Source organism: Schistocerca nitens, chromosome 1 (assembly GCF_023898315.1).
Source record: "Schistocerca nitens isolate TAMUIC-IGC-003100 chromosome 1, iqSchNite1.1, whole genome shotgun sequence".
In the NCBI taxonomy this organism is placed as follows: domain Eukaryota; kingdom Metazoa; phylum Arthropoda; class Insecta; order Orthoptera; family Acrididae; genus Schistocerca; species Schistocerca nitens.
The window spans coordinates 20,197,379-20,217,174 of NC_064614.1; the positions used below are offsets into that span (position 1 = coordinate 20,197,379).

General features: G+C 42.4%; 1 protein-coding gene across 1 annotated transcript in view; it reads right to left on the minus strand.

Annotated features, from left to right (window-relative positions):
• LOC126251767 (Down syndrome cell adhesion molecule-like protein Dscam2) overlaps positions 1 to 19,796 on the minus strand; it is a gene marked incomplete at its 5' end in the record, with an annotated part of 377,821 nt that overhangs the window by 151,059 nt on the left and 206,966 nt on the right. Inside the window, 2 exons of the mRNA XM_049952392.1 lie at positions 4,348 to 4,467; positions 4,570 to 4,708. Of these exons, the coding sequence (XP_049808349.1) occupies positions 4,348 to 4,467; positions 4,570 to 4,708 (259 nt within the window). The remainder of the gene's footprint in view (positions 1 to 4,347; positions 4,468 to 4,569; positions 4,709 to 19,796) is intronic.

Consider the following 19,796-nt stretch of genomic DNA (forward strand, 5'->3'; position numbering starts at 1 on the left):
GTTCTGGGGAAGGCTAACCAAAGACTGCGTTTTACTGGCAGGACACGTAGATAATATAACCGATCTTCTAAGGGGACTGCCTACACTACCCTTGTCCGACCTCATTTAGAATACTGCTGCGCAGTGTGGCATCCTTACCAGGTAGGATTGACGGAGTACATTGAAAAAGTTCAAAGAAGGGCAGCACGTTTTGTATAATCGCTAAATACGGGAGAGAGTGTCATTGAAATGATACAGGATTTGGGTTGGACAGCATTAAAAGAAAGGCGGTTTTCGTTGCGACGGAGTTTTCTCACAAAATTCCAATCACGAACTTTTTCCTCCGAATGTGAAAAATATTTTGTTGACACCGACCGACACGGGAAGAAACGATCACCACGATAAAATAACGGAAATCAGAGCTCGCACAGAAAGATATAGGTGTTCGTTCTTTACGACCGCTATTCGAGATTGTAATAATAGAGCATTGTGAAGGTGGTTCGATGAGCCCTCTGCCAGGCACTTAAATGTGATTTGCAGAGTATCCACGAAGATGTAAATGTAATAAAGTCGGCAAATCGTTAATCCCATGACAGTTGCTTCATTTTGTTATAAATTTATCCGTTTATTTGAATTTTGTGTATACAGGTTCTTTACTGCCCCCCTCCCCCCCCCCCCCCCCTCTCGCATGCAAAAAATTTTCATACAAAATTGAATCATGGGGTTAATCCAATGCGAAACCTGAACTATGGAGGACTTGGGAATTGTGATGTTTCTTAGTCCGTGATAGGCTGCTTTCAGTGTGAGTAATGAGTCGTCTTTATCTGCGTCTCGTATCACAGTTGATTCTCCTAGAGGGACTGGTTTCGCCCCACCTATGGAGCTCACTTTACTGTTGTTCTCCCACCCTTCGTTGTACGCTGTTTCCTGTCTCGCTTCTGCCCCTTGACGTGTCTGCCTTCGGTGGCACTTTCAGGAGCGAGCGTAGCACTCGGTCATAAAAGCACGCAAGAACCTCTCCACCACATTTAGACGGTTGGGTAGGACACACAAATGAAATTATCTTAACTGGTAGCAGACCATGTGCTATTGCATGCTTGAGGGAATTTTACTTCGAGCAAAGAGGTCAAGAGAGATACTGAAACAGTGAAAGAAATTCCCGAAAGGACGGCTGGGTATGCCCTTAGATATAAGAAATGAAAAGATGTATGAGAGAGAAAAGGGCTGCGAAACTGACTTTTCTGTACAAACCGACGGATCAGTTACTATTGGACTACTGAGGATGCTTTTAGAATTCATATTTGAACATAATGCATCTAAGGATCGACTAAGAAAAAAAAGTGGAAGATGATCACGATGAAGAATATGATAAGAGTACGAAGACTACTGTGAAGATTTGGAAGCATAAAGTCATGAAAAAAATGAAGAGTTTAATGAAGCAGAAGGAGCTGAAGGAGAAGACGATGATTGCTCCATTCTGATACTGTCAGGATCAGTAAATAATGCCCTTGAATATCTGAAATTAGCGTTTTACAAACAGCTTCAGGTACATGAATATGTCACTCACTTCACCAAAAGAAATAACTTCCATAACAAAATCTTTAAAAACAAAGCATTCTAGTGGTTACGATGAAATATCAACAACGTTAATTAAGGCATGTTCTTGTGAGTTTAGTACAATTCTAAGTTACTTGTGTAACCAGTCAATTATGACTGGGACAGTTCGTGACTGGCTAAAATATGCAGATGTTAAGCTTCTATTCAAGAAAGGGGATAAAGAGATACCATCAAACTACAGACCCATTTCACTTTTGCTAGCATTCTCAAAAAGTTTAGAAAAAGTAATGTACAGGCAGTTTATCAACCATCGGACCACAAATAACATATTATCAAGAGCACAGTTTGGATTTCTGAAGGGTTCTGATAGCGAGAAAGTTATTTACACATACCGTGAAAATGTACTTAATTCATTAAATAACAAATTACAAGCAGAAGGTATTTTCTGTGATTTGTCTAAAGCATTTGATTGTGTGAACCACAATATCCTTTTAAATAAACTAGAATTCTATGGTGTCACGGGCAGAGCTGCAAAATGGTTCAAGTCATACCTGGCTAACAGGAAACAAAGGGTGTCAGTGCAAGGGACTAGTGAATTAAGTCATCAGTCATCATCAGAATGGGAAGAAATTACATGTGGTGGCCCACAAGGATCCATCTTAGGGCGATTGCTTTTTCTTGTGTTCATTAATGATCTCTCATCAGTTACACTGCCAGAAGCAGAGTTCGTTTTGTTTGCAGATGACACAAGTATTGCAATAAATAGTATGTCGAGTGTAGTTCTAGAAAGATCTGCTAATGATATTTTCATGGATACTAATAAATGGTTTAAAGCCAACTCACTGACATTAAATTTCGAAAAGACTCACTATATGCAATTCAGAACCTGTAAGAAGATTCCACCCAGCATAGGCATAAAGTATGAAGAAGAGCAGATAGAAGAGGTTGACAGTCTTAAATTCCTGGGATTATAACTTGATAATAAATTCAGTTGGGAGGAGAACACCACAGAACTGCAGAAACGCCTTAACAAATCTGTATTTACAATTCGAGTGTTAGCAGACATAGGCGACATAAAAATGAAAAAGCTTGCATACTTTGCCTACTTTCATTCCATAATGTCATATGGTATTATATTTTGCGGTAACTCTTCAAGTCAAAACAAAAGTTTTCAGAGTCCAAAAGCGTGTAATACGTATTATTTGTGGAGTAAATTCGCGGACGTCCTGCAGAAACCTCTTCAAAGAACTGGGTATACTAACTACTGCTTCTCAGTATATTTACTCCTTAATGAAATTTGTCCTAAATAACATATCTCTTTTTCCAACAAACAGCTCAGTTCATACATACAATACCAGGAACAAAAATGATCTGCACAAGGACTTAAAAGCACTTACTTTAGTTCAAATAGTGGTCCACTACTCAGGAGCACTCATCTTCAATAATTTGCCAGCAAACATAAAAAAAATTTAGTTACAAATAAAGAACGGTTTAAAAGGAGCCTGAAAGACTTACTAGTGGCCAACTCCTACAACTCCATTGACGAATTTTTTAATAGAAACAGATGATGTATTGTATATATTCATACTATTAGTATTGTTATTTCAGCTTAAGGGGCTCCGGAAAGGCTCAAAATCATGAAAAGTTCAATTTTTACTTTTTTGCGTTTTCTGAATCTGCAGACTATTACCTTTTAATAGATATATAATTTATTCAATTCCGAAGACTACAACTATTTTTAAATTTTTTTTGAAATGTGTTCTACATGGGCGTGACCCACTGTGGCGCTGTTAAACTGCTGTCAAATGGTGTTATTATTAACGTCCGTGTTCATCAGGTACATTTTAGTGATGTGAGATAAAGTATGTGTTGTGGCTAACCTGTGATGGTTCAATATATATCGCTGGTGTGATTGTCGATTGTTTCATGTTTATTTACTCTGTCGTTATCTCGAAAATATTCGTAATTAATTCTGTTTCTTGAGTCTCTGTTTTGTTGAAGTATAATAATGAGTAAAAGTAAAGTTATTAGAAATCCTCTGAAGGCTTTTAAGAAAAGGAGAAATGTTGGAAAGTCAAAGGTATTTAGAAATATGGGAATGAAGATAGGTTCTAACATGGTACGAGCGATGCTTGCTTTAGACAAGGAACGCCTTCGGGCTGCAGACAGGGCTGTAAAGAGTCTAGAAATACAAGCAAGAGTAAACAGGAGGAGGAACAAGAGGAAGCTGGAGGAGGAGTTTGCAGAGGATGAAGATAATCCATCCTATGGACCTGGAATGCACTAAAAAGTTAATCCAATTTTTGTCGCTCGATTCCCAAAACTTTTATTTTCTCATACTAATTACATGTTTTCTAAGGATCTTCCAAACATATTTGTTTCAAACTTTCAGTAAATGTTACGCAGTACCTTCTGCATAATTTAACACAGCCGTTTTCCAAAAGACTGTATATTTTTGAATATATAAATAAAAAATTGCAAAAAAATGTTGTGAATTTTCATTACAATTGAAAAAAAATCATCTTTAATAACTGAACTAAAATTTTGTAAAATCCCTGTGTTAAGTTGTAGCTCATATTCCAATAAATAATCTGTAAAAAGTTCAACTTCCTACCTCAAATACTTTGTGAGGAAAGATGTAATTTATAAGCGTTATTTTAACATTGCAAGTATAGGGCGTTCCGGAGCCCCTTAAATAAATAAATAAATAAATTTGACTTGTTCCACATCCACGAGGATCTCCTCAGCACGGATCTATGGAACGAAAAACTAATCTAATCTAATCTGTGCACGAAACATTTCTGTTCTCACCTTGTCCGCGCAACCAGGAGGTTACTGGCTGGGGGAAGCCCTGAGCTTGGCAGTGGACGGACAGTGGACTCCCAGAGAGGGCGGACGAGTCGTGGGGCTCCACCAGCCACTGAGGAGACACTGCAACAGAGTAACAACACACGGGCTGATGTACTGCTAGTTTCCATTAAACATGTGCTGTTCCATAAATATCTGGATTTACAGCTTCATCTTCAGACTTACCATTGACCTGCAGTTGCGCAGAGTGGTTGGCGCTCGCTGCATTATTGGACGCGACGCAAGTGTACGTCCCACTGTGGTGTGAGGAGACTTTGTTGAACAGCAACACGCTGAGGAACTCACTCACTTGTTTCTCAGTAACCTGCAAAACACAGTTATATTCACCGATGAGTCTCTGTCCTCCGTGAAAGAGCGTTACTGAGACATGTTGCAGCAGGGAAAGTACATGAGTGCAGCGTAGATGAATGGGGAATCATTCTAGCCACGATAAGGCCCACAAATGACGAAAAAATGAGGAAATTCACTGACGTAAGGGACTTTCATAGAGAGCAGGTGCGGCGACTGGGAACGAACATCTCGAAAACAGAGAATCTGATAAGCTTTTCGCGTGCTGTTCTCGTTAAAGTCTATGAAAAGTGATCCGTGGCAGGTCTGACGACAGAACATAATGCTAGTGGAGGCACAAGTGTTTCGGAGTACTCCGTTCAGAGCAAATTTTTCTACATGCTGCTTCGCCGGAGACCAAATTTCAGTATCGACGAAACGGTATCGTCTTTTACGATTTCAGTAGGCACGGGATCATCGAGATTGGACTATGGAACAGTAGAAAGGAGTCGTGTGGTCGGATGAGGCAGGCGGATGAAACACGTTTCTTGTTAAACCAGGTTGATGGTCGTGAGCATATACGCTTTGTCCAGTCTAAGCGAGACAGACCGATGGGGGCAGTAAATACGAGTCCGGCACCTTAATCATTTCACGTTCCATTTTCATATACGTGCCTCAGTGGATAAGACACAGATAACAAATACAAATAGCAGAGGATTGATCCCGACGTTCCAGTGTTTTTTTTTTTTTTTTTTTTTTTTTTTTGTTACTTATGTGTCTTTCACCTCTGACAATGATTTGTCGAAGTGAATAATGCACTTCAAAATCGTAAGCTTCTCAGTGAGTAACAGGCAGAATCGAACAAAAGGATTAAGCAACAGGTGGTGTGGAAGACACAGATAGTAATGTAATGAAAATGTGTGGCTGTGACATGTAGTCTGGCGAACGGATGATAGCTGTATTAACGGGGTATGTTTATGGACCCCAAGAGATAAGAAAAGACCGAGACAATGTCATAAGGAAACACCTAGAAGCGACATCGAATGCAATGAATCGTACGATCAAGAGTAAGCTTTTACATCTTAGTCTGATAATAACGACTTGCAAAGAAATTTCAGTAATGAATAATAACTAAAAGTCTTCTAAACATCTCTGATTCAGTGTTATTAGAACAGGAAGGAAACTTCTGTAAAGGAAGATCCTGTGCCGACAATGTTTTCACTTTGAAACAAAGTATGCAAGCCATACGAGAACTCAGTTTCGAAACGCATCTAACACTGTAGGGCTACTACTACTACCACTACTACTACTACTAAGTCATCAGGCCCAGTGGACCGCACGCATCTACAAGTCTCCTCCTCCACTGTATTCTGTCCATTTCTACTATCCGCCATCCGTTCACATCTATTGACACTTGGTTTAAATCTTCATGGAGTCCATCCCTCCAACGCTTCTTAGGTCTCCCTGGCAGTCTCTTTCCTGTAGGTGTGAAATCCAGGAGCTATGAAAGAAATATCTTCACCGAAAAACTCTGATCAATATTGGAGAAAAGACGTTTCCTCAGCTAGGCGATTAAAAACATGTTAAGATTTATACAAAAACATCAAAATAAGAATAGATATTGGCAAAGAGCTGATACCAAAAATAGAGATAAAGCGGGCAGTAAGACAAGGTTGGTGTATGTCACCAACACTGTTCATTATCGGCGACCTAGTCAGGGAATGGATGAAGGACACATCTCAAGGGCCGCGCGGAGTGGCCGAGCGGTCTTGGGCGCCATGTCACGGACTGCGCGACCCCTCCCACCGGAGGCTCGAGTCCTCCCTCGGGCATGGGTGTGTGTGTCGTTCTTAGCATAAGTTAGTTTAATTTAGTTTCAGTAGTGTTTAAGTCTAGGGACCGATGACCTGAGCAGTTTGGTCCCTTAGAAATTCACACACACATACCTCAAGGTATAAAAAGTGCGACACACAAATTTCTGAATTCGGTGCTATTCATCAACAACCAGGTAATCGCATAGCACCGTGAAGAGAAATTATTAGCAGTGTTATACATACAAACAATGTAAGCCTAAATTATAACCTGAAGATACCAACGACAAAAACGAAAACAATAGCCTTTTTCAGGAAAATATCCTCTAAGGTAATTGTCAATAAAATAGACTAATAATGGAACAGGTGTCCTATTCCCAGTGTCTACTATGTGACACAGCTTTCGATGAAGAGAAAGACGTAAATGAGAAAATCAACATCTTTCGGCGCGATAATGGGAACATTAAGTAATAAATGAAATTTTATAAATTCATGGCATGAACAGCAGTACTACATGGAACTGATAGTTGGATATTAGATTCAAAACACCTAAGACAACTTAAAACAGCAGAATTTAAGTTTCCCAGGTCAGTGAAAGGCTGTACAAGAGAAGACGAAATAGGAAATGAAGAAATAAGGAAAGAACGTGAGGGATAGCGCGCAGTCTCCTTTTATTTCATGTATAAACTCATGACAAGTGAAAATGACGCTGTATCGAGCTGCGATTTGTAGGCGTTGAGTTGGGCATTTCGTGCTCTTGTCTAGCGCGCGCCTGAACAGTAGAATCCGAAAGATTTAGTCAACTATTGATTCAAAAGTCTGTGAGAGTGTGCTGTGCGGTCTGACTGACTTGCTATTCAATCCACTTGGCAACTAAACTTTATGTGTCTGCAACAAAGAACATGTGATGCATAAGGCCAAGTAGCAAACCAACACATAAATAGACACATACACTCCTGGAAATTGAAATAAGAACACCGTGAATTCATTGTCCGAGGAAGGGGAAACTTTATTGACACATTCCTGGGGTCAGATACATCACATGATCACACTGACAGAACCACAGGCACATAGACACAGGCAACAAAGCATGCACAATGTCGGCACTAGTACAGTGTATATCCACCTTTCGCAGCAATGCAGGCTGCTATTCTCCCATGGAGACGATCGTAGAGATGCTGGATGTAGTCCTGTGGAACGGCTTGCCATGCCATTTCCACCTGGCGCCTCAGTTGGACCAGCGTTCGTGCTGGACGTGCAGACCGCGTGAGACGACGCTTCATCCAGTCCCAAACATGCTCAATGGGGGACAGATCCGGAGATCTTGCTGGCCAGGGTAGTTGACTTACACCTTCTAGAGCACGTTGGGTGGCACGGGATACGTGCGGACGTGCATTGTCGTGTTGGAACAGCAAGTTCCCTTGCCGGTCTAGGAATGGTAGAACGATGGGTTCGATGACGGTTTGGATGTACCGTGCACTATTCAGTGTCCCCTCGACGATCACCAGTGGTGTACGGCCAGTGTAGGAGATCGCTCCCCACACCATGATGCCGGGTGTTGGCCCTGTGTGCCTCGGTCGTATGCAGTCCTGATTGTGGCGCTCACCTGCACGGCGCCAAACACGCATACGACCATCATTGGCACCAAGGCAGAAGCGACTCTCATCGCTGAAGACGACACGTCTCCATTCGTCCCTCCATTCACGCCTGTCGCGACACCACTGGAGGCGGGGTGCACGATGTTGGGGCGTGAGCGGAAGACGGCCTAACGGTGTGCGGGACCGTAGCCCAGCTTCATGGAGACGGTTGCGAATGGTCCTCGCCGATACCCCAGGAGCAACAGTGTCCCTAATTTGCTGGGAACTGGCGGTGCGGTCCCCTACGGCACTGCGTAGGATCCTACGGTCTTGGCGTGCATCCGTGCGTCGCTGCGGTCCGGTCCCAGGTCGACGGGCACGTGCACCTTCCGCCGACCACTGGCGACAACATCGATGTACTGTGGAGACCTCACGCCCCATGTGTTGAGCAATTCGGCGGTACGTCCACCCGGCCTCCCGCATGCCCACTATACGCCCTCGCTCAAAGTCCGTCAACTGCACATACGGTTCACGTCCACGCTGTCGCGGCATGCTACCAGTGTTAAAGACTGCGATGGAGCTCCGTATGCCACGGCAAACTGGCCGACACTGACGGCGGCGGTGCACAAATGCTGCGCAGCTAGCGCCATTCGACGGCCAACACCGCGGCTCCTGGTGTGTCCGCTGTGCCGTGCGTGTGATCATTGCTTGTACAGCCCTCTCGCAGTGTCCGGAGCAAGTATGGTGGGTCTGACACACCGGTGTCAATGTGTTCTTTTTTCCATTTCCAGGAGTGTATATACACACGTATTTCGGTGAAGAGAGAGCTACCACACGTGGCGACAGAGAACAGGACGAATGTGATGAGTCAATGTGTGTAACAAATGAGGACACTATTTAATAAACTATTATCATTCTCTTCATTGTTGTACACTGTAAAGGATACTTAGTGTATAATTTTGTAAATGTTTCTGATGGATGCTCTTGAAAGTAATTGAGAGAGCGACTACTTAAGCAGACTGGAGATGTGCATTTTCTTCACAACCTACTCTTCGCAGCCATAAAGTTGATTAAAGGCAAAGGCCTGTATTTAATATTACCGCTTTCAACTGTGTCAGTTTGTGAATGCCTTATCACAACATTACCACTAGATCGTAGCTAAGTTCGCTGACAGAGATTCGATTGAATAATTTCTGTTAGTATAATTGGATCTATCGTCACATCAATAATCTCTGCCGGCCGGCGTGGCCCAGCGGTTATAGGCGCTACAATCTGGAACCGCGCGACCGCTACGGTCACAGGTTCGAATCCTGCCTCGGGCATGGATGTGTGTGATGTCCTTAGGTTAGTTAGGTTTAAGTAGTTCTACGTTCTAGGGGACTGATGACCTCAGAAGTTAAGTCCCATAGTGCTCATAGCCATTTGAACTAATAATCTATTCCTGGTTTTTAGATAGAACTACACTCTTCATCAGTGCCACAACATATTGTGTAACCATTCTTGTATTATTTTATGGGATCTTTTGAGTGTAGTGAGATAGTTGAATAGTGCAGAAGAGAAACTTCATGGTACTCACTCACTCTCAATTAAAAATGAATAGCCGGCCGAAGTGGCCGTGCGGTTAAAGGCGCTGCAGTCTAGAACCGCAAGACCGCTACGGTCGCAGGTTCGAATCCTGCCTCGGGCATGGATGTTTGTGATGTCCTTAGGTTTAACTAGTTCTAAGTTCTAGGGGACTAATGACCTCAGCAGTTGAGTCCCATAGTGCTCAGAGCCATTTGAACCATTTTTTAAAAATGAATACCCAGGAAATGTCAAACGATAATTGTAAATAATATAGAAGCCAGTCGTGTGTCTTCAAATCAAATGAGATCCGAAGAACCGTCACGGTTCGTGCGGCTTCCCCCATCGGAGGTTCGAGTCCTCCCTCGGGCATGGATGTGTGTGCTGTCCTTAGCGTAAGTTAGCTTAAAATACACTCCTGGAAATTGAAATAAGAACACCGTGAATTCATTGTCCCAGGAAGGGGAAACTTTATTGACACATTCCTGGGGTCAGATACATCACATGATCACACTGACAGAACCACAGGCACATAGACACAGGCAACAAAGCATGCACAATGTCGGCACTAGTACAGTGTATATCCACCTTTCGCAGCAATGCAGGCTGCTATTCTCCCATGGAGACGATCGTAGAGATGCTGGATGTAGTCCTGTGGAACGGCTTGCCATGCCATTTCCACCTGGCGCCTCAGTTGGACCAGCGTTCGTGCTGGACGTGCAGACCGCGTGAGACGACGCTTCATCCAGTCCCAAACATGCTCAATGGGGGACAGATCCGGAGATCTTGCTGGCCAGGGTAGTTGACTTACACCTTCTAGAGCACGTTGGGTGGCACGGGATACATGCGGACGTGCATTGTCGTGTTGGAACAGCAAGTTCCCTTGCCGGTCTAGGAATGGCAGAACGATGGGTTCGATGACGGTTTGGATGTACCGTGCACTATTCAGTGTCCCCTCGACGATCACCAGTGGTGTACGGCCAGTGTAGGAGATCGCTCCCCACACCATGATGCCGGGTGTTGGCCCTGTGTGCCTCGGTCGTATGCAGTCCTGATTGTGGCGCTCACCTGCACGGCGCCAAACACGCATACGACCATCATTGGCACCAAGGCAGAAGCGACTCTCATCGCTGAAGACGACACGTCTCCATTCGTCCCTCCATTCACGCCTGTCGCGACACCACTGGAGGCGGGCTGCACGATGTTGGGGCGTGAGCGGAAGACGGCCTAATGGTGTGTGGGACCGTAGCCCAGCTTCATGGAGACGGTTGCGAATGGTCCTCGCCGATACCCCAGGAGCAACAGTGTCCCTAATTTGCTGGGAACTGGCGGTGCGGTCCCCTACGGCACTGCGTAGGATCCTACGGTCTTGGCGTGCATCCGTGCGTCGCTGCGGTCCGGTCCCAGGTCGACGGGCACGTGCACCTTCCGCCGACCACTGGCGACAACATCGATGTACTGTGGAGACCTCACGCCCCACGTGTTGAGCAATTCGGCGGTACGTCCACCCGGCCTCCCGCATGCCCACTATACGCCATCGCTCAAAGTCCGTCAACTGCACATACGGTTCACGTCCACGCTGTCGCGGCATGTTACCAGTGTTAAAGACTGCGATGGAGCTCCGTATGCCACGGCAAACTGGCTGACACTGACGGCGGCGGTGCACAAATGCTGCGCAGCTAGCGCCATTCGACGGCCAACACCGCGGTTCCTGGTGTGTCCGCTGTGCCGTGCGTGTGATCATTGCTTGTACAGCCCTCTCGCAGTGTCCGGAGCAAGTATGGTGGGTCTGACACACCGGTGTCAATGTGTTCTTTTTTCCATTTCCAGGAGTGTAGATTAACTTGTGTGTAAGCTTAGGGACCGATGACTTCAGCAGTTCGGTCTCATAAGACCTTGCCACAAATTTCAAAAAAGAAATTCCTAAAGAAAGCCACAGAGTGATGATATACAGGAAATTTCAGGTACAAGAATTAGATTTTAACAGTAGGTCCCAATTGATAGGTATATTGGCAAATATAACTACGAAAGTACGTAAAAGTAATTGCATAGCCGCTAAGCAACCAAGTATGTCTGCAAAAATGAGTGAAACAGATGCTACAGCTAAACAGCAACCTGAAGCGTTACACTGAGTGAAAGACCTAGCAACCAAAGGAGAGGTAAAAGAGATGCAAAAGTCCCAAGAGGTACTTCTCCTCGAAATTGAGGAAACTTTCTGCTGATGTAGCAAACGCATCAGGGAAAGATCGAACAAACTGTAGAAGAATTTGCACATAAGATGGCTCGGATAAACTATGGCCATGAAGACTTAATCAAGTGAAAGCTCGAAGAGAGCACGAGAATTGACTCAGTCAAGCATAATGAATGGGTTGAGACCAAGAACGAATAGATTTCTGCTCATATTTTTCAAAGCATTAAATCTACTGCAGAAAAACGTCCAAGACTTATCCCGCCCCCTGATAATGGGTTAAAACAAGAAATCGAACAGATGAAACATCAAATTGGTCCTAATATTCGTTAGTGGAAGAAGAATCTGGAAAAGACTGTCGTAAATAGACAGATTTAGCCCCTTATCCCAGAGCGACGAAGACTGAATTCTGTTGTCTTTGTAAAGGTATTTAGAAATGTAGTGCCTCTTTCATGGTCCGAACACCAAAAGCTAAGTTATGTGTCTGGATGATTCCAAGGAGAAGGCTCGTTACGGAAACTGATGTCGTGGAATCTTGTGCAAGTCATAAAGCGTTTGAAAAACCTTTCTTAGGTAAGTACTGGCCTAAACGGACTCAGGAGGAGCTACATAAAGCACAAAGACTTTTCCAACCTTATACATAAAAATGAAGGGAATTATCGCTGTCAGTCGCAGCGGAACATTACACGGAATGAAGAGCGACGAGTGAAACATGTAATCATATAAGCTTCGAACAGAGAGCCCTTTTCATTCCGTAGTGGGATGCTATGAAGATACTTTGAGAAATATCTCAACAAGGGAAATGTTGGACTGCTCCGAGGGCACATGTCGATATTAGTAGAATCCTAAAGGCTAAATTGCCACTTGACATACAAGATAAACTGGTCCATGTGTCTGAAGAGAACTTAGAAACTTTGTTTGGCCTTGAATTTATAGATCTTGTCCAGGAAGAGGCTAGGTTAAGAAGTAACGGCGCATATTGACAAACTGGAGGTGCCTGAGGATCCGATATGAATGGAGTTAATGAGTCAGCCCTAGCTGAGAATTTGAATAAGCCGCTACCGAATCTTGAGGGTGATACATGAGGTACTACGAAAACCTTTAAAGCAAATGGTGGTCCGAATCCATTCTGTATCAACTGTGGTCGGTTGAATCATGCTGAAAGGAAAAATTAACCAAGTTATTGCGATCCGGAATAGTCCATGGAGGGAACAGACACTGTCTGATATGGCAGGGGAGATAGTACCTGATAGTGAGAGCTCCGCTTTAAAGTAAAAGTAAATGGATTTAGGCCCAAGATTGTAGCTGACCAAAGAGAGTAGGGCCAACATAACGAGGTAAGTTTCTTCCGATACGAAAACAGTATGGATACGAGGGAGCATCTTGCACCCAATATTCATAACTGTGGAAAGATTCATCTCAAAGTGTCTTTTCAGTCGTCGCAGTACATGTTACTGGAATTCTGACTGAAGAGACTCTCGACACTGGTGCGTCAGTGAGTGTATTGAACAAATCCTTGTTTAATCAATTAACAGGCGGGATCAAGCTGCTGGTTTTTCCCATAAAAAACTGCATAATAGTGGGTGCTGTGGGCACACTTTACGGGGAGGTAATATTATAGCCTTCAGTTACACTTGGACTTTGGAAATGAAGCGACAAAGACCACATTTCTTGTTGTAAAATATTTGAGAGTTGACTATATCCTAGTAATGGACATATTTGATGAGAGGGATGTGAAGATCAAATTCTCGATGAGCCTACTCTCTTTGCTGGTTCGAGGAGGAATAATAATGGTGTCAGTTTTGAAAGAAGAAGAGAAACACAGGAGATATTGTAGATCCATTCCTACCAGTCTAATTCTGGAGAATCCTGTCTCTCCCAATTTTTCAAATCGATTTTACAGAGAAATTCGACTTTATCGAGAAATATTTCAAGAACTGGAAAATCTAACGTAATATGATTAGGAAGAACTTATTGAGCTATTACAAGAAAGGTTTATGAATACATGATAGAATTATGTAAACATGAAGTATATAGTCAACATTTCTACCCAGGTACATGGTCTCAGAGCACGTCTGTCGAAAAGGACTCCAGAAGATGCTCAAAGGGAATTTAATAGAAATTTTAAAAAGCCCTTACTGTAGTACTTGGTTTGTTGTTCAGAAGCCTGGCAGCAAAAGTACTACATCACACTGAAGAGAACCTGTAAAAGAGTACAAGAGCAATTTCTTTGGCTATTAAGCCAAACAAGTGATTCTTCACACTGCTCACGATATTTACCTTTATTTTTGTGGTGTACTATTATTCTTTTGCCGTTAGTTATTGATATTTGTTCGAAAACTGTGCTTTTAAAGACGAAAATATTGTGAGTTCTTATGTGTTTCCTCCTGTTTGGTTTGCCTACATGTTGCCAACCAAACGAATTATATATGTGCAAAACTAACTTCCTTTCATTATCTATATTGTGTGTGTGTGTGTGTGTGTGTGTGTGTGTGTGTGTGTGCTGAGTGTGTGTGTCGAGGGGGGGGGGGGTGTTTGAGTTGTAGAATGTTGAATATGAATATAATAGCTGTTAGAGGGTGGTTGAAAGCTTTGATGATCAGCTGATTTAAGTTTTGGTTTAAGTGTTCTTGGAGGGTTTCATGGACAAGTGAGAGGAAAGGTATTGGGTGGTATTGTTATTATTCTGATAAAAATCCTTTTTTGGAATGTTATTCTATTGCTTTTTATTTATTTATTTACGAGCCAAGTTCCGTAGGACCAAATTGAGGAGCAAATCTCCAAGGTTATGTAACGTGCCAGTACATGAAATTACATGTAAGTAATAACAGATAAAAATGAAATGTTTATCAACCAGAAAGAAGACAGTCCACAAGTTTAAGTAAATGCAATCAACAATACAACAAGAAATTCACGGACCTCCTCAACAGAATAGATTCAGTGACCCATGAAGAAACTCTTCAGTTTCGATTTGAAAGCGTGTGCATTACTGCTAAGATTTTTGAATTCGAGTGGTAGCTTACTGAAAATGGATGCAGCAGTATACTGCACACCTTTCTGCAAAAGAGTTAAGGAAGTTCGATCCAAATGCAGGTTTGATTTCTGCCGAGTATTAACTAAGTGAAAGCTGATTTTTCTTATAAATAAGTTAATCTTGTTAACAAGAAATGACAGTAAGGAATATATATATTGAGAGGCCAATGTCAAAATACCCAAGACTTGTGAACAGGGGTCGACAAGAGGTTCACAACCTTACACCACTTATTGCCCAAACAGCCAGTTTCTGAGCCAAAAATATCCTTTTAGAATGGGAAGAGTTACCCCAAAATATAATACCATACTACATAAGCAAATGAAAATAAGCAAAGTAGACTAATTTTCGTGTCGAACGATCACTCACTACAGATACCGTCCGAATAGTAAACAAAGCAGCATTAAATCCCTGAACAAGATCCTTAATGTGGGCTTTCTACGACAGCTTATTATCTATCTGAACACCTAGAAACCTGAACTGTTCAGTTTCACGAATCATATGCCCATTTTGTGAAAGTAAAACGTCACGTCTTGTTGAACTGTGTTTTCGAAACTGTAAAAACTGAGTCCTACTGTGATTTAGCGCTAATTTATTTTCTACAAGCCATGAACTTAGGTCATGAACTGCACTATCTGAAACCAAGACAATATTGCAACAACATCCTTTACTACCAAGCTAGTGTCATCAGCAAAAAGAAATATTTTAGAGTTACCTGTAATACTAGAGGGCATATCATTCATATAAATAAGGAACAGGAGTGACCCCAACACTGATCCCTGGGCCACACACTATTTGACTATACCCCACTCCAACCCCACATCATGGCTATTCTCAATATTGTGAATAATCACCTTTTGCTGTCTGTTGCTAAAGTAAGAGGTGAAACAATTGTGAGCTACTCCCTGTATTCAGTAATAGTCCAAGTTCTGGAGCAATATTTTGTGATCAACACAATCAAATTCCTTAGTTAAATCAAAAAAATATGCCTAGCGTTCAAAACCTCTTGTTTAACTCATCCGGTACCTCACACAGGAAATAGAATATAGCATTTTCAGTTGTTAAACGACTTCTGAAGCCGAACTGTACATATTATAGCAAATGATCAATTATCCTTACATACACAGCTTTTTCAATAACTATAGGAAACACTGATGGCACAGAAATAGGTCTAAAATGATCTGAATTATCCCTTTCTCCCTTTTTATAAAGCGGCTTTACTACTGAGTACTTTAACCGCTCAGGAAACTCAACATTCCTAAAGGAAAAATTACAAATATGGCTAAATACATGGCTAACATAAGCAGCACAGTACTTTAATATTCTGCTAGGCACTCCATCATAACCATGAGAGTAATTTGACTTCTGTGACTTAATTATTGACTCAATCTCCCTCTTGTCTGTATCACAGAGGAGTATTTCAGACATCAATCTCGGAAAGGCATTTGACAAGAAGGTTATATGATTCCCTGTAGAAACTAAATTTTTATTTAATTCATGGCAATGCTCAGAAAATTATTGTTAAATGCTGTACATATATCTGATTTATCAGTAACAGATATATTTTTAATGCAAGCTGTCTTTATATTGTTAACGTTATACTGCTGACCAGACACTTCCTTCACAACTGACTATATGGTTTCAATTTTAACCTGTGAATTAGCTATTCTATTTGCACACGACATACTCTTTGCTTCGTAATAATATTTTTAAGTGCCTTACAATACTGTTTGTAATGGGTTACTGTAGCTTGATGGTGGCTACTTTTAACATTTTGAAATAATTCCCACTTTGCTCTACATGGTATCCTTTCCCACTAGTCAGCCACCCAGGCTGCCTATTACTGCTAGTAGAACGTTCAAATGGAAAGTAACTCTCAAAGAAAATGAGAAATGTGTTAAGGAAAGCATTATATTTATCATTTATGTTATCAGCACTGTAAACATCCTGCCACTCTTGTTCCTTGACAAGGTTTAAAAAACTCTCTACTGCTGTTGGATTAACTTTCCTACATAGCTTGTAATTATATGTGACATTCGTTTGAGTACAAAAGCCTTTTAATGTTAAAATTTGTGCATCATGGTCTGAAAGGCCATTCACCCTTTTACTAACAGAATGCCCATCTAGTAATGAAGAATGAACAAAAATATTGTCTATAGCTGTGCTACTGTTCCCCTGCAACCTAATTGGAAAAGACACATTCTGAAACAGATCATATGAATTTAGGAGATATACCAACATCCTTTTTCTTGCACCATCATATACAAAATTTGTATTGAAGTCACTACATATAACTAATTTCTGGTACATCCTACAAAGTGAATCAAGAACCCTTTCTAGCTTGAACAGTAATTCTCTGAAGTCAGCGTTAGGAGACCTATAACAACAACAATTAGAAGTGTAGTTTCACTAAATTCGACTGCCCCTGCACAACATTCAAATATCTGTTCAGTGCAGTGCCATGATACGTCTATGGACTCAAATGGAATAATGTTTTTTACATACATAGCCACTCCCCCACCCTGGAGGGAAGTCCTCGAAAAACAGTCAGCTAATCTGTATCCTGGTAAGGGAAGCCACTGAATTGTCAAATTATTTAAGTGGCGCTCCGATATACAAAAAATTTCAGAGTCAGCATCTATAAGCAGTTCACTAACTTTATCTCGAATACCTCTTATATTTTGATGAAATATGTAATTTCTTCTTTACTTGGAAACATTACATCCTATGAAGGTGACCCCTTAGTTAGAGGGACTTCCTTTAAGCAGGTACACCTATCAGCTGACTTCAATCTAAAAAAGGTGCAGCTCTAACACCAACTACTACAGGAATTTTTCCATGAGTGATCCCATCACCACCACCCACTACACTGTCACCTATGAGCTTTGCCAGCGTCCCCTTCCCATACATATTGAGGTGCTGGCCAGAATGCACCATGTCATTCTCAATGGAGAGAAGTCTTCCGAAGTAAGAGTGATTGCAGGTGTGCCGCAGGGGAGTGTCGTAGGACCGCTGCTATTCACAATATACATAAATGAGCTTGTGGATGACATCGGAAGCTCACTGAGGCTTTTTGCGGATGATGCTGTGGTATATTGAGAGGTTGTAACAATGGAAAATTGTACTGAAATGCAGGAGGATCTGCAGCGAATTGACGCATGGTGCAGGGAATGGCAATTGAATCTCAATGTAGACAAGTGTAATGTGCTCCGAATACATAGAAAGATAGATCCCTTATCATTTAGCTACAAAATAGCAGGTCAGCAATTGGAAGCAGTTAATTCCATAAATTATCTGGGAGTACGTATTAGGAGTGATTTAAAATGGATTGATCATATAAGGTTGATCGTTGGTAAAGCAGACGCCAGACTGAAATTCATTGGAAGAATCCTAAGGAAATGCAATCCGAAAACTGAGGAAGTAGGTTACAGTACGCTTGTTCGCCCACTGCTTGAATACTGCTCAGCAGTGTGGGAGCCATACCAGATAGGGTTGATAGAAGAGATAGAGAAGATCCAACGGAGAGCAGCGCGCTTCGTTAGAGGATCATTTAGTAATCGCGAAAGCGTTACGGAGATGATAGATAAACTCCAGTGGAAGACTCTGCAGGAGAGACGCTCAGTAGCTCGGTACAGGCTTTTGTTGAAGTTTCGAGAACATACCTTCACCGAAGAGTCAAGCAGTATATTGCTCCCTTCTACGTATACCTCGCGAAGAGACCATGAGGATAAAATCAGAGAGATTAGAGCCCACACAGAAGTATACCGACAATCCTTCTTTCCACGAACATTACGAGACTGCAGTAGAAGGAAGAACCGATAGAGGTACTCAAGGTACCCTCCGCCACACACCGTCAGGTGGCTTGCGGAGTATGGACGTAGATGTAGATGTAGATGTAGTGAAACCCGATCTAATGGTAGACCCAACTGGCACCACTGAGATGTGACCCATGCCCTCTACCATCAGCGCCATCCCTAGCCCATCTTAACGCGCCTAACAGCCGCATTAAGATAAGGCCGATCATGACGCTGAAACAGTTGCACGAAATGTACATTAGTGCCACCAATTTGGGTAGCTATCTTTACCAGGTCACATCTACATCGTATTCCCCGTCCCTATCAAGACTCTTCCCTGCTCCAGCCACTATCAATACCTGATCCTCCTTCGTAAAATTCCTACATAACTCCCCTATGCTGTCAGTCACTTGACCCACCCTGCACTAGACTTCACAATGCTTGTGACCTGTACTAACTCCCCAACACTTCCTGCAACTGCTGGTCCACACCTCTACTGTGCGAACTACCTATCAGCAGAACCTTCTTCTTTCTGTTAGGCTTTGACCTAGGCCTCCTAACTGCTGAGGACTGCTGCATGTTCCCTATACCTGCAGCTACACGAGGCTCCTATCCACTCAACCCTGACAGTTGGTCAAATCTATTGCATATACGCAAAGTATAACTGTCTGAGTACCTCCTTTTCCTAGCTACCTTCTCACCAACTGCCAGTTCCCATTCCCCACCACCCTTCACTCTCCTCAGCGTATGCAGTTCCTCCTTTGCGCGTTGTAACTGCCCCTGAAGGGCACAGATCTTACGCTCCTGCGCCTCTATCAACTTATTTCTACTACAGATTTTGCATTCCCAGGAGATGATCTCGCTAGAATGCCCACTGGCTTCCCCACTGCTTCCCCCCCCCCCCAATGAAAATACTTTGAACAAATCCCACTACTCACAAACCTACGACAGAGCCCACACTTCTCACTCATGGTAAAATTTTACAGTTACTGAAAAAGACTATACGTCTACGTTACCAAAGTTAAGTTGCGCCAGTAGAACTATTTATAGAACGGACAATAGCGGTCTCGAAACTCTCTAAAGCAACTACTTGTATTAATACTACTACACACACAGCTAATACCAATACCAACAAAACTTCACAAAATTATTAGCTAAAAC